The following is a 20,600-nucleotide window of genomic DNA, read 5'->3' as shown; positions in this document are numbered from 1 at the left end:
AATTCTGGTGAAGTGCCCTCTAGATGCCGCAGCCTTCATACGCCGCTCACACAACGCTAGACGTGATGTATACGGGTGGAGCTCACCCTCCCCGGGTCCAGCCCCGACTCTCTGCCACTCCTCTGGTCTCTGTGTTTCAGATTCAGCAGTGTCCTCACACCAACAGCACACATCACCGCTGCAGCCAATCACTGAGTGCAGTGGTTCTGCTGCGGTAGAAGGCATGAGCCACTAAGCTCAGTGATTAGCTTCTTTTCAGGAGAGAATGATCAGGTACTGGTAACACTCTGGGAGGGCAAATGTCTTCTGTCAGGTTACCCACCGCAGAGCTAAGTGTAGTCTCCTCTCCGGACAGGTCTGCATCTCATAACATAACAATTCTCAATCAATTATATGACTAAAGGGAATGTGTCATCACAAAATTTGTTGTGTAAACCAAGTTTTTTTTTTTTTTTATATTTTTTATATCATAATCTGCTTTTAAAAAAATAAATCTTGTAATTTCACCCTGGTCACTGGGATTGTTCTAGACTCAAAATTCCTGTTTCAGGAAATTTACATGTACATCAGAAGAAACAGACTTATATTGACCCTATTAATGGTATTAAAGTATCTAAGGAGGAGGAGGTGAGCTGTGACATCAACTATTGTGAATGGTGGATCCTGTGTTATCTACTGTATATAGAAGTGTTATCAGTCATTGTACAGGAGGAGGAGGTGAGCTGTGACATCACCTATTGTGAATGGTGGATCCTGTGTTATCTACTGTATATAGAGGTGTTATCAGTCATTGTACAGGAGGAGGAGGTGAGCTGTGACATCACCTATTGTGAATGGTGGATCCTGTGTTATCTACTGTATATAGAGGTGGTATCAGTCATTGTACAGGAGGAGGAGGTGAGCTGTGACATCACCTATTGTGAATGGTGGATCCTGTGTTATCTACTGTATATAGAGGTGTTATCAGTCATTGTACAGGAGGAGGAGGAGGTGAGCTGTGACATCACCTATTGTGAATGGTGGATCCTGTGTTATCTACTGTATATAGAGGTGTTATCAGTCATTGTACAGGAGGAGGAGGTGAGCTGTGACATCAACTATTGTGAATGTGGATCCTGTGTTATCTACTGTATATAGAGGTGTTATCAGTCATTGTACAGGAGGAGGAGGAGGTGAGCTGTGACATCACCTATTGTGAATGGTGGATCCTGTGTTATCTACTGTATATAGAGGTGTTATCAGTCATTGTACAGGAGGAGGAGGTGAACTGTGATATCACCTATTGTGAATGTGGATCCTGTGTTATCTACTGTATATAGAGGTGTTATCAGTCATTGTACAGGAGGAGGAGGTGAGCTGTGACATCACCTATTGTGAATGGTGGATCCTGTGTTATCTACTGTATATAGAGGTGTTATCAGTCATTGTACAGGAGGAGGAGGTGAGCTGTGACATCACCTATTGTGAATGGCAGGTCCTGTGTTATATACTGTATATAGAGGTGTTATCAGTCATTGTACAGGAGGAGGAGGAGGTGAACCATAACAACATTGTTAATGGTGGATCCTGTGTTATCTACTATATACAGATGTACCAATGCTGGAGTAGCCACAAACCATCAAAAAATCTTTACAATTATTCTTACTGAAGCATAATAAAAAGAAAATGGGTACACGCCTAGCATAGTGGTCTAATGAGGGAAAAGTGATGGTGGAACATCAATATCCTGAAGCACACACAAGTAAGGCGTAATTACAGCTAATTCATATTATAATAAATGCTGCTGGAGAGAGAGCGCAAATAGGGTCTTATCTGGGAAAAATAGGGTTAATACAATTGGATTGTACTCACCAGACTGAGCTATTTTTATAGCACGTAGAATTATCCGCCGCAGCAGAGCCACAGGTCCACAAACGACCAAACCATAGAAACAAAAGGGGTAAGCGTGGATATAATCTGTGCTGCCGAATGACTAAAGATCCAGATGTATTTTCATAAAGAAGTGTGGTTTATTCAACGCGTTTCAGAGCTCTAAGACTTCTTCATCAGGAGGAACCACAAACATGGAGATGTCAGTGTGGCGGATCCATCAGCCCTGATACACCATGGGTAAGCAGTACATTTGGCATTAATTCATACATCTCTTTCTGGGATGTGTATGCAGGTGGGTGTTTATGTGTGATAACAATACATGTTAGATGACCGCATGGACTTTTTTGCACTTGCTCACTTCTGTGTTTATATGGTATATTTAAAGGGAACCTGTCACCCCAAAAATCGTGGGTGAGGTAAGCCCACCGGCATCAGGGGCTTATCTGCAGCATTCTGTAATGCTGTAGATAAGCCCCCGATGTTACCTGAAAGAGGAGAAAAAGAGGTTAGATTATACTCACCCAGGGGCGGTCCCGCTGCTGATCAGGTCGGATGGGCGTCTCCGGTCCGCAGCGGCGCCTCCCATCTTCATTACAAGACGTCCTCTTCTGATCTTCAGCCACGGCTCCGGCGCAGGCGTACTTTGCTCTGCCCTGTTGAGGGCAGAGGATAGTACTGCAGTGCGCAGGCGCCGGAAAGGTCAGAGGCCCTGCAGTAATTTGTCTGCCCTCAACAGGGCAGAGCAAAGTACGCCTGCGCCGGAGCCGTGGCTGGAGATCAGAAGAGGACGTCATGGTATGAAGATGGGAGGCGCCGCAGCGGACCAGAGACATCCATCTGACCTGACCAGCAGCGGGACCGCCCCTGGGTGAGTATAATATAACCTCTTTTTCTCCTCTTTCAGGTAACATCGGGGGCTTATCTACAGCATTACAGAATGCTGCAGATAAGCCCCTGATGCCGGTGGGCTTACCTCACCCGCGATTTTCGGGGTGACAGGTTCCCTTTAAAATCTGCCAAAACCTTTGGCCCCAAACTTACTGAAATGGTCAGGATATGCCTAGTATGTAAATGCCTTCCAAACTAAAATGGCACCACATCCTATCTAACAAAAGGGCAACGGAGCTCTGAACTTGCAGCTGCACAAGCAGGAAAGTAACAGAGACCAAGATTAAGTCAATACGATAAACCTTGTCCAGATAACACAGATCAAAATCTAAAAAAATATCAAAACAATACGGGTAATTAGGAACGCTAAAATTAATGACAAATGTAAACCAAAAGAAAAAAAACACAGCATTTGTCAACCCACATGATTTTTTGCAGTTTCTGAACCGGTTTTGTGACCACATATGCAATTTTTTGAGCCAAAGCATACATATATCTTTACAGGGAGAGGGGTGGTGACAATGCTGTCCTGGTCCACTACAGCAGACTTGCAACCTAATTTTCAGACTCCTTGGCGAGACTGTGGGTGACTTTGAAGGCGTTGGCTCTGCCCCACCATTGCCTGACTTTTAACGGAAGCGCTCCTCTAAATTGGCTGTACTTGGGGAATGGCCACTGAGCTCTGAACTTGCAGCTCCACAAGCAGGCATGGCCTAAATATCAATTAATGCGGTTTATATTGGGGAGATGATGACTACTTGTAAACATGTGATACGTATTAACCCTGTGCTGTCCACAATACACAAGGGGTCAGATACTGATCATTAAATATTCACAGCCTACTGAGCTCTGAACTTGCAGCTCCTCAAGCAGGCATGTTCTTAATATTACCTAATGTGGTATAGATTGGGGAGAAGATGAGTATTTATAATCGTAGGATACTTTACTAACACTGTGCTGTCAATAACACACTGGGGGCATGTTGACGATCACTGTTTATTCACAGCACAAACATGGGAAATTACCCAAAACTCGAATGTAGATTTGAAAGAAGCACAGAACAGATTTCTTTTTCTCCTTCATGGCGAGAGGGTTTAACAAAAGGTAAAAACAAAAATAAACAATAGGACTAAACCGATTACCAGTAGTGATCAATGACGCTCCAAGTAAAACTGAATCCATAAGTCTCCGTCCTGTCCCTGCCATGGAGAGGCTTTGAAACTGTCGACACAAAGCTTTCGGGGCCACATGCCATAACTGTATTCATACAGCTGAGTGTACAGCAGATCCTTCACACGCTTGTACTGGTCTGAGGAAGCCTGGCACATAGGAAGAGAACGCTTACAGTTATTATATAGATATACGTACACAGAAAAACTGTTTCTAACTCTCTCATATACTTTGTCTTTTTGTCATAACAAAGCATCCACTTGTCACAAGTTTACCACGACAGAGAGGGGCCAGAAGACGGCAGCATCTGATTTCACATACTCCTGCACTCATTAGACGCACTTCTCCTTCAAACGGTGCACGTTTCTGCTAACAGCGCAGGTGTTAAACTGTTCAGCATAGAGTCTCTGAAGCTTGGATGATATCAGCTGCTCAGTGTTGGTCACTCCTCTCTCCTGTATATACTCGCCACTGGCAATGTGGATTGCCAGTGTTAGACAGACTGCCGTATTTCTCGTGCGAGAATCGCATTGTAAACCTCGTACTGGCTGTTGGCTCTCCTGACCTGAGCTTGACAGCTGCATAGAAATACATCATACTGTCTTGAGAGGTGTCAGGCCAGTCCATGCACGAGAAATACGGCAGTCTGTCTCTGTCTTTAGTCTTAAACTGCCTGGTGTGGAATCAAGGTGTCGGTTGTTGGTAGAGGCGTTTGGAGTGTTGATCTATGACTGTTGCTTGGTGTTTCAGCTGTGTGCAAATCCTCATCCTCTCCAATTTGGTTTACCTTCCTTTTCTGCCTAGTGTAACTTTTTCTTGTCTATGAGTGCATATTTGTATGTTTGATATTTTCATTTATCCCTGTTTTTAGTCTGGTTTATGTATATACAAACACTATTACTCCCCACTTCCCTGGGGGCAGAGGTAAGATATAGGGCTCATTCAGGATTTCAGCAAGATAAGTGGCCCTGGCATCTTCACCACGAGAAGTAATCTGGAGAAAAGGGATAGCTAGGGGGCCCTTAGCACTAGGGACAGGGAAGGAGCCCCTGGCCCGAGGTATTCCGACAACAGAGTTGTGTCATTAACACTGGCCCATACTATTTTTTCATTCAATCACATGGATCTTATTACTGCTCAGGCTGGGCAACTGCAGCCGCTCAGCATGGAGGTGGCCGATCTTCGCTCTGTTGTTACACAATACTCAAACACGGCTGGTCTGGGGACTGCAACTCCCAGACAGCCCCAGGTGGAGCCCAAGATCATTTTGCCTGACAGGTTCTCTGGGGTTGGGAAAAGTTTGTTGTGTTCAGGGAGGCCTGTAAGCTACACTTTAAATTACGTCCTCACTCCTCTGGAACTGAGAAGCAACGGGTGGAGATCGTAATTTCGCTACTTCAGGGCGACTCTCAAGCATGGCCATTTTCACTTCCAGCCGACTCTCAGTCACTTCAGACGGTTGAGTATTTTTTTCAGGTGGTGGGTCACATATACGGTGACCCCGACCCTGGCTGAGTCTATACTTTAGCAGGGAGATTGGCCAGGGGAGCAGTATTGCTGAGTTTCAGACGTGGTCTACCGATACTAAGTGGAATGATCTCGCACTCTGTAGCCAGTTCTATCAAGGGATATCTGTGATGGTAAAGGATGCCATTGCCCTGCATGAGACTCAGGTCTCCCTTGAGGCTGCCATGTCTCTGGCCACTCGTGTGGACCACCGTCTTCGTCAGAGACATAAGGAGACACTCCAATTTGCAGGGGGCCTGGAGTCCAGGGAACCTGGGTCTGAGTCAACAGAGGAACCAATGCAGTTGGGTGGGGCGGCACGTTGTTGGTCCAATGGTAGTTCGGTGTAAAGCGGGAGTGTATTTCTTCTGTAGTGGAAAGTGTCATTTTGTTGGGGTTTGTCCTTTTATATCCTACCATAAACAGCTGCTAGTAAACTAAGCCAGGGTTGCGGGGAGGTCGGCAATATGGGTGTACTTCTTTCCTCCATTGGTAGATCTCAATTTTTTCTACTGGCCAAGATCCATCTTGGCAAAGTTAAGGTGGTCATTTCTGCCTTTCTGGACAGTGAGGTGAAGTTTAATTTGATCAACGCTCATGGCCTCAAACAATAAATATTGTCTAGATCAATGCCAATTATTGCTATTGACTCTGCACCCTTGAGCCAGGGGTATTTTACTCAGGTCATTCGTATGTTGCATTTACAGGTAGGGGCCATGCACTCTGAGGTTACAGACTGTTACGTGATAGAGTACTTGCTCTCTCCTGTGGTTCTTGGACTACATTGGCTTACACTGCACAACCCTGTGGTAGACTGGCATACTCGGGAGATGGTGAAATGGAGCGAGTATTGCCAAGAACACTGCTTTGGTACCCGGCTAGCCAATATCTGCCTGAATACCTGACCTCTGATATGTGTTTTCGGAACAGGGATATGTCAAGAACGTCCTCCACATCGTTCTTATGATTGCGCTGTTAATCTGATTCCTGGGACCAAGTTGCCAAAGAGCAGGCTAAAAGATATCTCTGGTCCAGGGAGGTAGGCCATGAAGGACTATACCGTTGAATGTCTGGCAAAAGGGTCATATCAGACCTTGTTCATCTCCCGTTACTGCAGGGTTTTTCTCTTTAAGAAAATAAGACGGGGGGGTTATGCCCGTACATAAACTTTCGCAAACAATTGGATCACTGTCCAGGATTCATACCCTCTCCCTCTTATCCCAGACCTCTTTATTCAGATTGTAGGAGCCAAATGGTTTTCTAAACTGGATTTCAGGGGGATTCTAATCTCATTCGCATAAAGGAGGGAGATGAATGGAAAACAGCATTCAATTCGAGTAAGGAACACTATGAGAACCTGGTGATGACTTTTGTGTTGACTAATGCTCCCGCCATCTTTCAACACTTTGTTAATGACATTTTTAGACATATGGCAGGTAGGTTTGTTGTGATTTACCTTGATGACATTTTGATTTATTCACCTGAACTCAAGTCACATCAGGTACATGTCAGGCAGGTTTTTCAGATACTCAAGAGTCAAATTATTTGTCAAACCAGAGAAATTCATGTTCTTGGTTCAGGAGATCCCTTTACAGGGTTATTTTTTATCATCCACCGGTTTTCGCATGGATCTGGTGAACGTCCGGGTGGGTACTGGATTGGGATTGTCCTGAGGACCTAAAGGCCTTACAAAGCTTTTGGAGTTTCGCCAACGACAACCGAAAGTCCATCAAAAACTTTTCGACTGTGGCCAAACCCCTGAAGGACTTTTACAAAATGTTCCAGTCTGGCCCGGGAGGCTTTTGATACCTTGAAAAGATGATTTGCAATTGTGCCAATCCTTATACAGCCTGACGTGACTGAACAATTGTAGAAGTTGACGTGTCTGAACTGGGGGCTGTATTATCCCAGGATGCATCTCCTAGTAAATGGCATCCATGTGAAATATTAATTATTAATTTACTTATTCTCAATTCTGTACTGAGTACATTGTCTCTCGCTGACTTTACACGTGCATATTTTTCTAAGAAACTATTATTCGCTGAGAAAAACTATGACACTGGTAACAGGGAACTCTGGGCAATTAAGTGGGCTTTTGAAGAGTGGCGACATTTTCTGGATGGGGCAGTTCATCCGCTCATGGTAATCACTGATCATATAAATCTTTTATATGTAGAATCTGCTAAGCGTCTGCCGCCTAGACAGGCAAGGTGGTCTTTGTTCTTCGCCAGATTTCACTTTTAATTGAAATATAGGCCAGGGTTAGGAATATTAAGGCGGATGACATCCCACGGTGGAGATAATTGTGAACCGGCCCCTATAGGAGCTATTGCTGCTGTAAGTTCTGACCTTGGGAAAGAGGTTGTAGAGGCTCAGGGGGACGCCCCTGCTGCCGGTCCTTTAGGGAAACTGTTCGTGAACATCATGATTTGGTCTTGGCCAGACACCCTGGTAGTAAAGCCTTGCTTTGCCACCTACTTGTAGGATTCATAATGTGTTTCACCTACACCTCCATCTCCTGTTGATGGAAATTTGGAGTTTCAGATAGCAAACATCGTGGATTCTCGCTTGGTTCGTTGGTCTCTTCAGTATCTGCTACCCTGGAAGGGTTACGGTCCTGAAGAGAGAATGTGGGTATCAGCATCTGATGTCCATGCGGTCAGGTTAATCCGGTCCTTTCAAGCTGCACATCCTTATAGACCTGGCCCTGAGGTTCCGGAGGTCCCTCTTACAAGGGAGAGGGGGCACTGTTACGGGTTTACCGCGACATAGAGGGGTCAGAATACTGCAAAGTCTGATTTTGCGTACTCCTGCACTGATTAGAAGCACTTCTCCTTCATATTAAATGGTGCAGGTTTCTGTTAGCAGTACAGGGGTTAATCTGTTCAGCTTAGACTCTGAAGCTTGGATGATCTCAGCTGCTCAGTGTTGGCCACTCCCCCCATACTGTCTGCGGGCAATGTGGATTGCCAAGGTTAGTCTGCCTGGTGTGAAGTAGAGGTGTCGGTTGTTGGTAGAGGCATTTGGAGTGTTGATCTGTGACTGTTGCTTGGCGTTTCGGCTATGTGCAAATCCTCATTCTCTCTTATTTGGTTTTCCTTCCTGGTATTTTCATTTATCCTTGTACATTCTCCCTTGTTGGTCTGGTTTGTGTATATACATACACTATTCCCTGGGTGGGGGAGCGGGACATTTATACGGCTGCTTCAGGAGTTCAGCAAGGTATATGGCCCCGGCGTCTTCAACATTAGAAGTAATCCAGGAAGCAGGGATAGCTAGGGCCCACCTAGCGTTAGGGACAGGGAAGGAGCCCATGACCCCGGTTATTCCGACACCAGAATTGTGACACCACCATTTACAAGAGGTGATGTCACAGCTCACCTCAACCTCCTGCACAATGACTGATAACACCTCTATATACAGTAGATCACACAGGATCCACCATTCACAATAGATGATGTCACAGCTCACCTCCTCCTCCTGTACAATGACTGATAACACCTCTATATACAGTAGATCACACAGGATCCACCATTCACAATAGGTGATGTCACAGCTCACTTCCTCATCCTCCGGTACAATGACTGATAACACCTCTATATACTGTAAATCAGGGGTCCCCAACTCCAGTCCTCAAGGCCCACCAACAGGTCATGTTTTCAGGATTTCCTTTGCATTGCACAGGTGATGCAATTATTACCTGGGCAAGACTAAGGAAATCCTGAAAACATGACATGTTGGTGGGCCTTGAGGACTGGAGTTGGGGACCCCTGCTGTAAATAACACAGGACCCACCACTCACAACAGGTGTCACAGCTCACCTCCTCTCTTTCCCTATGCAATAAACTTTGCCCAGATTAGAAGTTCAGATAACGTTTCTATACAAAAAATGTGGTCTGACTCAGAGTATTGCTGCTAATCTAGGCGGCCATTGAGTCAACTGTGTGATTTTTTTCCTTTAAATAGAGTGACATGAAAAATAAAAAAGTAAAACTTTAAAAAAAAAAAAAATACATTTAATATTAAAAAACTTAACTTAAACAAAAGGTCATTTTCTGATATGCATTCGCTTTAACCCCTTCACGACATGCGCCGTACATGTACTACGCATGTCGTGTCCCTCACATTGGATGTGGGCTCCGGCGCTGAGCCCACATCTTTCCTGGCATATGTCAGCTATTTTGAACAGCTGACATGTGCCCCTAACAGCCACGGATGGAATCGCGATCCACCCGCGGCTGATAACCCGTTAAATGCCGCTGTCAATCTCTGACAGCGGCATTGAATGTGATTGCACCGGAAGTGTGTCATTAATCCCGCCTATTGGTGACCCCATCACATGATCGCGGGTCACCGATGGGTCGGCATGACAACCAGAGGTCTCCAGCAGACCTCTATGGTTGTCATAGCCAGATTGCTATGAGCGCCGCCCGGTAGTCGGTGCTCATAGCAAGTGAGCATTTCTGCTACACACAGGCGATCTGATCATATATGTGGGTATGTTCCCACGGTCAGTAAACGTTGCGGGTCGGACGTCCAACTCGCAGCAGCCAGATGTTACAGCATAGTAGACGGGATTTGAAGAAATGCCATCTCCGCAATGCGTGCCTCCGGCGTCCCTGCAATTTATCTTTAGGAGACGCTCAGTCTCCGCAAGATAAATATCACCCGTACAATGTATTGGGCGCGAGGATTCTGCTCGGATCAGTGAACACATGCGGAATCACCTGCGTTTAAACAGGATACCTCTAAGTGATTGTGGCTATTCTGTGCAATTCAATAACTGCCCACTAGATGGCATCACCATAAATCAGCAATGGAATACTGACACTGCTGAGACCTGAAGAATCTGCATTTCTATGTTCACAGAAAACCTCTCATACATAATGCAAGATCGTGAGTAAGTAGCATTGCCACGTTTTATGACAGGCCCCTTTACAGAAGCGGCCTCCTTCAAAATTATCCTGTATGGACGTCCTATTAAATAAGGGAGCCGTTCTTACAAAATGTGCAGGAAGACTACGGGCCACAAGCCTTGCTTACCTTAGCATGGAAATAGCTGTCCTGAATCTGCGCTTTCCCTAGTAATCCCTGGACATTCATGTAGTACACAAGCATGGCTGCTTTACAAAGTCGGCTCCCAGAAGAAGGCGGCAGGCTGAAATGACTGTCAATGTGATAAGAGGGAAAATAAAATACTGGTGTGCATCATTAGTGACAACGGCGGGGAGCGATTACAGCAGCCACTCACAATATCGTCAGTATCACCGACAGCCGGCGTCTCCAAGGAAGTTAATTTCCTCCCAGTAGCCGCACTTTCAGTAAGGCGGCTGGGCAGCATTTTAACACTATTTACCTGCAGATTATTTATATACCTGCAGATAAATGGCATTTTTTCACCAGATTGATGGGTTAACAGAGTAGTTTGGATGATCAGGCATGTTATATTCCTATATAACTATGTCCCGGCGCCCAGTCACCTACTTTTTTTTTTTTTTTATTTTATTTTTTTATAAATAACAGTATTTTTATTGAAATTTTCCCACAATTTTTAAACAAACATAGCACACAATCAAAAACCATGAATAAAGACGCTGCGTACAGGCATTTCTCACAAAATTAGAATATCATCAAAAAGTTAATTTATTTCAGTTCTTCAAAAAGTAAAACTCATTATATAAAGTCATTAGAGAGTGATCTATTTCACATGTTTATTTCTGTTAATGTTGATGATTATGGCTTACAGCCAATGAAAACCCAAAAGTCGTTATCTCAGTAAATTAGAATAATTAACAAAAACACCTGTAAAGGCTTCCTAAGTGTTTATAAAGGTCTCTTAGGCCATGTTCACACGATCCTTTTTTTCATGCGGAATTGCCGCGATTTTCCCGCTGCAGATCCGCAGCTGTTTTCCATGCAGGGTACATTACATTGTACCCTATGGAAAACAGGAACTGCTGTGCCCACAATGCGGAAAATAAAAAAAAAAGCCGCGCTGAATAGCTGCGGGAAAAAAGAAGTACCATGTCACTTCTTTTTTCGGAGCTGCAGCGGTTCTGCACCCATTGACCTCCATTGTGAGGTCAAACCCGCAGTAAAACCCGCAGATGAAAAAAATATCTGTGGGTTTTACTGCGGTTTGTGGTGCAGAACCGCTGCAGCAGGAAGTGCGGGGAAGCGGGCGGAAGTGCGTGGGCGGAGTGTGGCTGCCCCCCCGTGCTCCGATCCCGCCCCCCCGTGCTCCGATGCCCCCCCCCAGTGCTCCGATGCCCCCCCGTGCCCTAATCTCCCCCCCTTATACTTACCCGGCGTCCCGGTGTCCGTCCGGCCGTCTTCTCCCTGGGCGCCGCCATCTTGCAAAATGGCGGGCGCATGCGCAGTGCGCCCGCCGAATCTGCCGGCCGGCAGATTCATTCCAAAGTGCATTTTGATCACTGAGATATAATCTATCTCAGTGATCAAAATAAAAAAAAAATAGTAAATGACACCCCTTCCCCTTTGTCACCCCCATAGGTAGGGACAATAAAAAAAAATTAAGAATTTTTTTTTTTTTTCCACTAAGGTTAGAATAGGGGTAGGGGTAGGGTTAGGGTTAGGGGTAGGGTTAGGGTTAGGGGTAGGGTTAGGGTATTTTCAGCCATTTTAACCCTAAAAAACTTCCTAGAAAACACACAGACTCTGCATAGAAAACTGCATAAAAAAAAGGATCAAAAAAAGGATCAAAAAACGCATCAAAAAAAGGACCAAAAAAAGGACCTGCGTTTTCTGCCAAGAGCTGCAGTTTTTTAAAAAACAGTCCTGAAAAAAAAAGGATGGAAATCAGGAACGTGTGAACATACCCTAAGTCTGTTTCAGTAGCTCCACAATCATGGGGAAGACTGCTGACCTGACAGATGTCCAGAAGGCAAAAGGAGGGGAAGCCGCAAAAGGTCATTGCTAAAGAAGCTGGTTGTTCACAGAGAGCTGTATCCAAGCAGATTAATGGAGGGTTGAGTGGAAGGAAAAAGTTCACAAGCAGCCGGGATAACCACAGCCTTGAAAGGATTGTTAAGAAAAGGCCAGTCAAAAATGTAGGGGAGATTCACAAGGAGTGGACTGCTGCTGGGGTCATTGCTTCAAGATCCACCACACACAGACGTATCCAGGACATGGGCTACAAATGTCTCATTCCTTGTGTCGGCCACTCGTGACCAATAGACAACGCCAGAAGCGTCTTACCTGGGCCAAGGAGAAAAACTGGACTGTTGTCAGTGGTCCAAGGTGTTGTTTTCAGATGAAAGTAAATTTTGCATTTCATTTGGAAATGAAGGTCCCAGAGTCTGGAGGAAGAGTGGAGGCCACAATCCAAGCTGCTGGGGGTCTGGTGTGAAGTGTCCACAATCAGTGATGGTTTGGGAGCCATGTCATCTGCTGGTGTAGGTCCACTGTGTGTTATCAAGACCAAAGTCAGCGCAGCCGTCTACCGGGACATTTTAGAGCACTTCATGCTTCCCTCTGCCGACAAGCTTTTGGAGATGGAAATGTCATTCTCCAGCAGGACTTGGCCCCTGTCCACACTGCCAAAAGTACCAATACCTGGTTTACAAACAACAGCATCACTGGGCTTGATTGGCAGCAAACTCAACTGACTTAACCCCATGGAGAATCTATGGAGTATTGTCAAGAGGAAGATGAGAGACACCAGACCCAACAATGCAGACGAGCTGAAGGCTGCTATCAAAGCAACCTGGGCTTCCATAACCCCTCAGCAGTGTCACAGGCTGATCACCTCCATGCCACGCCGCATTGATGCAGTAATTGATAAAAAAGGAGCCGTGACCAAGTACTGAGTGCAGTTACTGAGCATACATTTCAGTAGGACAACATTTCTGATTTTAAAATCATTTTTCATGCTGATGTTATAAAGTATTCTAATTTACTGAGATAATGACTTTTGGGTTTTCATTGGCTGTAAGCCATATTCATCAACATTAACAGAAATAAACACGTGAAACAGATCACTCGGTGTGTAATGACTCTATATAATGTATGGGTTTCACTTTTTGTATTGAAGAACTGAAATAAATTAACTTTTTGATGATATTCTAATTTTGTGATTAGCACCTGTAGAAGGGAAAGGGGAGAGACAAGAACACAAAAACAATCGTCACCTTACTGATAAGAGAGTGAAAACATTTCTCTTTGGATGTCATTCCAATCTATATATTTATATTGCACCTAAAGTACATATGGGTCCAATACCCAAAAGTCTTCTTTATTAAATCAAGCCTAATCTGGGTCTCATTAATTCGCTAGGCGCTAGCCCTGACTTTTCAATCCATGAAGCCCATAGTTGTTCAAATTTATGAATGGTACCAGTGATGAGCGAACGTGCTTGGATAAGTTTTTTGAGCATGCTCGTGTACTAACAGAGTGTCTTCGGTGTGCTCGAATAATTTGTTCGAGTCCCCGCGGCTGCATGTCTCGAAGCTGTTCGACAGCCACAACACATTGCCTGTTAGACAATCCCTGCATTTGAGGAGCCGAAAAGCTACAAGACATGCAGCCGCGGGGACTCGAACACATTATTTGAGCACACCGAAGACACTGTTAGCACCTGAGCATGCTCAGATAACACCTTATCCGAGCAGGTCGCTCATCACTAAATGATACCTCTTTTCTTATAGTCCGAAAAATACGGCCTATAAGACGTACTGGACCATAAAACGCACCCCAAGTTTTCAGAAGAAAAATAGTTAAAAAAATGTAATGTCAAATGGGGGTCCGTCTTACAGTCCGAATTCAGCTTACCGGGTGGGGGATCGGCAGCCCTGGTGGAGAATGGTCACGGGGTGTTCAGTGGTCCAGCAATATGACTCCCATCCCAGACTGGTTCGGCGGTGCTTGTGGTGTGGGGGGCTCCACTGGCATTTTGTGAAAGCCCGGAGGCCCCCGCACATCCATTGCTGTAATGCGGTGGCCTCCGGGAAATTTCATGCCAGGAAGGTGTGGCAGGTCTCTTCGGCCCACTGTGAGACATGCCGCACCAGCCTGGCAAGGGAGTGTGATAGTCGCCCTGCAACATTGGACCAGGACCGCCGCAGAATCGCCCGACTCCTGCTGCCACCACACTATTTGTAATCATATTCCGACTATAAGATGCACCCCATTTTCCCCCTAAAATTTTTTGGGGAAAAAGTGTGTCTTATAGTCCGAAAAATACAATACCTTATTCCAGAAACTCGTTTATTTTATCAGTATATTCCTTAATCACATTGTCTGAAACTAACTGACCTACCAGTCTCACCCCCTTCTTCTTACACCTCTGAAAGCCAGCCAAAATTTTCAGATTGACCAACCGAGGGGTTTCCCCATATTGATGTAAATTGCGAATATCCCTCTATTAGCTGCAGTTCTCTTATCTTCCACCATATCTTATGTATTTATTATAATGTGGGGGATCTTTTCCAAGAAGATATGAGCACATTCCTGGGTGCTCACAATGTCCATACCTTCTATTTGGCTCCCTTCTTTTTACTTTCGGGTGTCCGGGTGGTCTGATGCCTTCTGACGAAAACCCTATGATTACCAGAGACCTCCATTCTGCGTTGCACTCACCTTTCCACGGTTTGCCCGGTGCTGGCATCTATAATCTCCACATTCTTGTCCCCCTTAGTCCAGTTGATGCTATGAGAAGGATGGACGGCTGGAGCAGATTTGAAATTGACTTCTGGGCCAGAAGAGAAGTATATGCGATGCACAGCGTAGGGGGGAAACAGTGACAAGTCCAAGGGAGGTTGCAGGCGACCAACTACGGCCTTGGATAAAGCTTCTTTCTTCTGCTCTGAGGTTCCTAGATTTGGTGTAAAATGCAGGCACCATCAAACATAAGGCTTGAATCACACATTCTATCTGGGCACGGCGCGGTCACGGGTGTCCTGACCTGAACTTGACAGCCTAACATACGTCTAGGAGGCTGATAAGTTCTGGTTGGGAGATGAGGCTGGTCCGCGTACAGTGTGGCGACACATGGATGTGCGAGTGCAGCGTCGGTCTTCTGTGCACTGTGTCTATCCACACATACTTTACCTGTGACGATGCTCGTTATGTACAAAGGATCCATGAACTGACTAAGCGCCGCTCCCTGGACCCCGAGCACGCTCCACTTCAGCAGCTTGTCAGTGGCGGACATACAGCAGACGCATGCGTCCAAAACACTGGGGAGACACCGGGACACTGGAAGCAGGGAGCCTTTAGTGTGAATACTCAGGTGCAAACTGGTCTGTCCGACCAAAGATCTAGGAGGCAGAATATCACAAGAGGGTTCAGTGCAAGCAAAATAAATGTAAGCTCTGATATGGTGGATTTGTCCACTATTTATTGCACGTTTGGCTTTTTCTACTAGGTCAATGCATTCGATGCTACCCGGAGTCGGACAGAAACTGCCAGAGCAATCTATAAAATACGTTAAAATGGCCTCCAACCCATCCATGCTCATGTACACTCGCCTCAGCTGTGCGTTCATACACTGAACGGAGAATTCAGCCACATCAAAAACTATTGTGCTTGATGAAATGTCTAATCCTTCTCTCCTCCCAAACACTTTGTGGAAAATCGGGCACCACCATGCACATTAACCCCCGAAGCTTTTTTTTGGTTTTGCGTTTTCCGCTCCCCTACTTCCCAGAGCAATAACTTTTTTACTTTTCCATCAATATGGCCATGTGAGGGCTTGTACAAGTTGTAATTTTGAACGACGCCATTGGTTTTACCATGTCTTGTACTAGAAAATGGAAAAAAAAATTCCAAGTGCGATGAAATTGCAAAAAAAAAAGTGCAATCCCACACTTGTTTTTTGTTTGGCTTTTTTGCTAGGTTCACTAAATGCTAACACTGAGCTGCCACTGTGATTCTCCAGGTCATTACGAGTTCATTGACACCAAACATGACTAGGTTATTTTTTATCTAAGTGGTGAAAAAAAATCCAACCTTTGCTTAAAAAAAAAACAAAAAAAAACAAATTGCGCCATTTTCCGATACCCGTAGCGTCTTCATTTTTTGTGATCTGGGGTTGGGTGAAGGCTTATTTTTTGCGTGCTGAGCTGATGTTGTTAATGATACCATTTTGGTGCAGATACGTTCTTTTGATCACCAGTTATTGCTTTTTAATGCAATGTCGCGGTGACCAAAAAAAACGTAATTCTGGAGTCTAGAATTTTTTTCTCGCTACGCCGTTTAGTGATCAGGTTAATCCTTTTTTTGTTGATAGATCGGTCGATTCTGAATGCGGCGATACCAAATACTTGTAGGTTTGTTTTTTTATTGTTTTATTTTGAATGGGGCGAAAGGGGGGTGATTTGAACTTTTATATTATTATTTTTTTTTTTTACTTTTGCCATGCTTCAATAGTCTCCATGGGAGGCTAGAAGCTGGCATAGGCTGATCGGCTTTGCCACATAGGAGCGATGCTCAGATCGCTCCTATGTAGCGGAATTACAGCATTGTTATGAGCACCGACCACAGGGTGGCATCAACAACCATAGAGGTGTTCAGGAGACCTCTAGTTGTTATGCCAACGCACAGATGACCCCCGATCAGATGACGGGGTCAGCGCTGTGATCATTTCCAGCCTGATGGCTGAAAGTGCTTGTTAAATGCCGCTGTCAGCTTTTGACAGCGGCATTTAACTAGTTAATAGCGGCGGGCGGATCGCGAATCCACCCGCCGCTATTGTGGGCACATGTCAGCTGTACAAAACAGCTGACATGTCCCGGCTGTGATGCGGACTCACCGCTGGAGCCTGCATCAAAGCAGGGGATACTGCCATCGGACGTACTATCTCGTCTGATGGCAGAAAGGGGTTAAGGCTAGAGATAGATGGTGACAACTGTGCCTTCTGCACCACTGTGGTGGGGTTCCTGCATAGTAAAGCCAGACTTACAGTCTGGAAGGTACTGGCCCGAGAGTCTAGAAAGTGGTACAGGACTTCAGTGCACATGGCTTAGTGCATGCTAACAAGTCCCTGAAACTAAGTTCTAAAAATGCTTAGAAACCAACCACTGCCATGTTTTACAGGAGATTGCCCAGAGATGGTGCCGGGACGTGTGCCCCTCTTGCCCAGAGATGGAGCTGAGACGTGTGCCCCTCTTGCCCAGAGACAGTGCTGGGACGTGTGGCCCTCTTGCCCAGAGACGGTGCTGGGACGTGTGCCCCTCTTGCCCAGAGATGGTGCTGGGACGTGTGCCCCTCTGGCCCAGAGATGGTGCTGGGACGTGTGCCCCTCTGGCCCAGAGATGGTGCTGGTACGTGTGCCCCTCTTGCCCAGAGATGGTGCTGGGACGTGTGCCTCTCTTGCCCAGAGATGGTGCTGGGACGTGTGCCCCTCTTGCCCAGAGATGGTGCTGGGACGTGTGCCCCTCTGGCCCAGGGATGGTGCTGGGACGTGTGCCCCTCTGGCCCAGAGATGGTGCTGGGACGTGTGCCCCTCTGGCCCAGAGATGGTGCTGGGACGTGCGCCCTCCTGTGAACTGTAGCGTGGCACTTACAGGCCGCTGTGTGTGGCTCCTTCCGGGATGCAGCTTAAATAGAGATGCAGGAAGGTGTTCGGTTTCAGGACCAGGGACTGCGTCTCGTGGGAAGGACAGAAGATGCTCTTCTCTCTGGCCCCAGGGATATTGCTATAGTACAGGGCGATTTCTTTGTATAGATATCTAGGAAGAAAAATGAATGAAATGGTTAATCAAATGTATGAAAAACTGGCGTCCGGCTCTCGGCCTGTCCATGTACGCCAACACTAGCAACCACGTGCGTATGACCCGGCCGATCATCGAGCGTATGAGTAGATCCCGACCTCAGTAATGGAGAACTATAGACAGTAGCGGCTGGAAGGGACTGCAGCCAGACCAACGCACTGACATCACCAAAACTCTAAGGGGTCGGGAACATGGGACCGGCGGCACATTCTAGGAATATATGCCATTTTCTCAGTAAAACCAATGACATCTCACCTCAGCAGCGCCCTCCTCGCTACAACCAGTGCATGGCAATCGTGTACCAGCAGGCCGTTGTACTCCTGCCATTCCTGATACCAGGTCACGCCAGTCCCCAGTGCCACCACCTGGTAGACATCGTCATCCTCCTCCTTCTTACTCTGCAGGTCTGTAGATCAGAGACTTATCAGTGAGAAGGACGGCAGATAATCAGGGTGTATGCGGTAGGACGATGGCCGCTCACCTCTCTGTAAGATGAAAGCCGCCAGGTTTGTCCTGTGCGTGTAATATTCCGTTTCACCCACCAAACGTTGAAACGTGTAATTGGCCGTCGCAGCGCATCTCTGCTCATGTATGATAATGGAGTCTGCAGGAGAGAAGACCTACAGATGTCAGCATCCCAGGTGTGCACACGGGCGACATATACTCATATTCTACTCACGATCCCTCCTGTCTGAGGACCGCAAACGAGGGGGAGGGCAGAGCTCAGGGTCCTAAAGAACTCAGATTTCATGCTGTCAGCACTCCTGTGAGTCTTGTGTCCCCTACCCTACTCATAAGAGAGAGCCTGCGAGTCCTGTGTTTCCCACCCATTCATAGAGAAAAACTAAGTCCTGCAGCCCCCATCCATTCATAGTGAAAGCCTGTGAGTCCTGCTGCCCGAGTACATTCATACAGAAAGCCTGTGAGTCCTGCTTCCCACGCTCACTCATAGCGAAAGCCTGTGAGTCCTGCTTCCCACGCTCACTCATAGAGAAAGCCTGAGTCCTGCTTCCGACGCTCACTCATAGAGAAAGCCTGAGTCCTGCTTCCCACGCTCACTCATAGAGAAAGCCTGAGTCCTGCTTCCCACGCTCACTCATAGAGAAAGCCTGAGTCCTGCTTCCCACGCTCACTCATAGAGAAAGCCTGAGTCCTGCCTCCCGCGCTCACTCATAGAGAAAGCCTGAGTCCTGCTTCCCACGCTCACTCATAGAGAAAGCCTGAGTCCTGCTTCCCACGCTCACTCATAGAGAAAGCCTGAGTCCTGCTTCCCACGCTCACTCATAGAGAAAGCCTGAGTCCTGCCTCCCGCGCTCACTCATAGAGAAAGAGTCTAATCACCTGCAGCAGCGCTAAAGAGACCAGGGTCAGTAACCAGAGCGTAGACTAATCTAGCGTTGTCTCTGGATCTCATAAATACATTTTCTCTGAAACACAGCTGGAAAAGAACAGCCAGGCTCCGATTCACGATGCCCGCGGTCTGCACGGTATGAATCAGAGGACAGGTTCTCTTTAACTAAACGGGCCACATACAGCAGGATGATGAGCTTCGGTGGAGACCCTGATTCCAGTGATGTGTCGCTTTCCAGGCTGTGTTTTGCTGTTTCACTACAATCAGTGTTTTATCAACAGGAGATTATCACTACACAACTAGGTGTCTCCTGCTTCCTAGTCCAACCACACCCACCACCAGTGATTGGTAGCTTTCTGCCTATCCACAGCGTACACATGAAATGCCAATCAGTGGTGTGGGCGGAGTTAAACACAGCTCTGCATTCTGAGCACTGCAACATCTGCAGCAGAGAAAACTGTGATTGTATCAAAATGACAACGAGCAGCCCCGTGACACATCACTGGAATCACGGTTTCTGCCCCTACATCATGCTGCTCTCAGAATACACAGCAAAAACCTGCTGGAGGATTCCCGTTAATGTCTCTGTGCTGACGCATCAGGGGCTGTATACCTGGTGGCATACCAGAATCTGCCGCCTATGAAGCTGGGAAGCTCACCTGCATCTTCTCCGCAGTGCTTCAGATCCACAGCTGTGCGGTCCCGCGGCAGGAGGAGCTGCACCGTCATCACTAGGACCTGAGAGGCTGCACATACACAGAGAACATGAAGACATCACACTGCTGTAGAGCCTGGGGGTCTCTGGCATTAAGGATGGCTATGACGCGCAGCTCAGTGTCTTTGCTGGATGCCAGGCCGAACGCTCGCCTCATGCCAACATTCAGTATGACATCTAGATGTAGCAGAGCTAGACTCGTCAGGGGACAAAATGGATTAGCTTCTCGTTGGACAGGTGAGGAATATGGCATTTTGTTTGTTTTCTTGTACAGGGGACATGGGCATCGGTGGATTATCATCTCGTCGGACAGGTGAGGAATATGGCGTTCTGTTTTCTTGTACAGGGGACATGGGCATTGGTGGAT

At 46.5% G+C, this 20,600-nt stretch overlaps 1 protein-coding gene across 1 annotated transcript; it reads right to left on the bottom strand.

Annotated features, from left to right (window-relative positions):
- Window positions 1-3,811: 3,811 nt before the first annotated feature.
- Window positions 3,812-20,247, bottom strand: LOC138666226 (adenosine deaminase domain-containing protein 2-like). Its single transcript, XM_069754461.1, has 8 exons — window positions 20,178-20,247; window positions 18,649-18,771; window positions 18,423-18,573; window positions 17,961-18,125; window positions 15,505-15,713; window positions 15,034-15,268; window positions 10,480-10,603; window positions 3,812-4,079 (listed from the first exon to the last, which is right to left on the bottom strand). The coding sequence occupies exons 1-8, from the start codon at window positions 20,245-20,247 to the stop codon at window positions 3,912-3,914; spliced, it is 1,245 nt and encodes a 414-aa protein (XP_069610562.1). The 3' UTR covers window positions 3,812-3,911.
- Between the last annotated feature and the right edge of the window lie 353 nt (window positions 20,248-20,600).

The sequence above is a fragment of the Ranitomeya imitator genome, chromosome 2 (genome assembly GCF_032444005.1).
Source record: "Ranitomeya imitator isolate aRanImi1 chromosome 2, aRanImi1.pri, whole genome shotgun sequence".
Lineage (NCBI taxonomy): Eukaryota > Metazoa > Chordata > Amphibia > Anura > Dendrobatidae > Ranitomeya > Ranitomeya imitator.
This window is presented reverse-complemented; position numbering and strand designations above follow the sequence as displayed.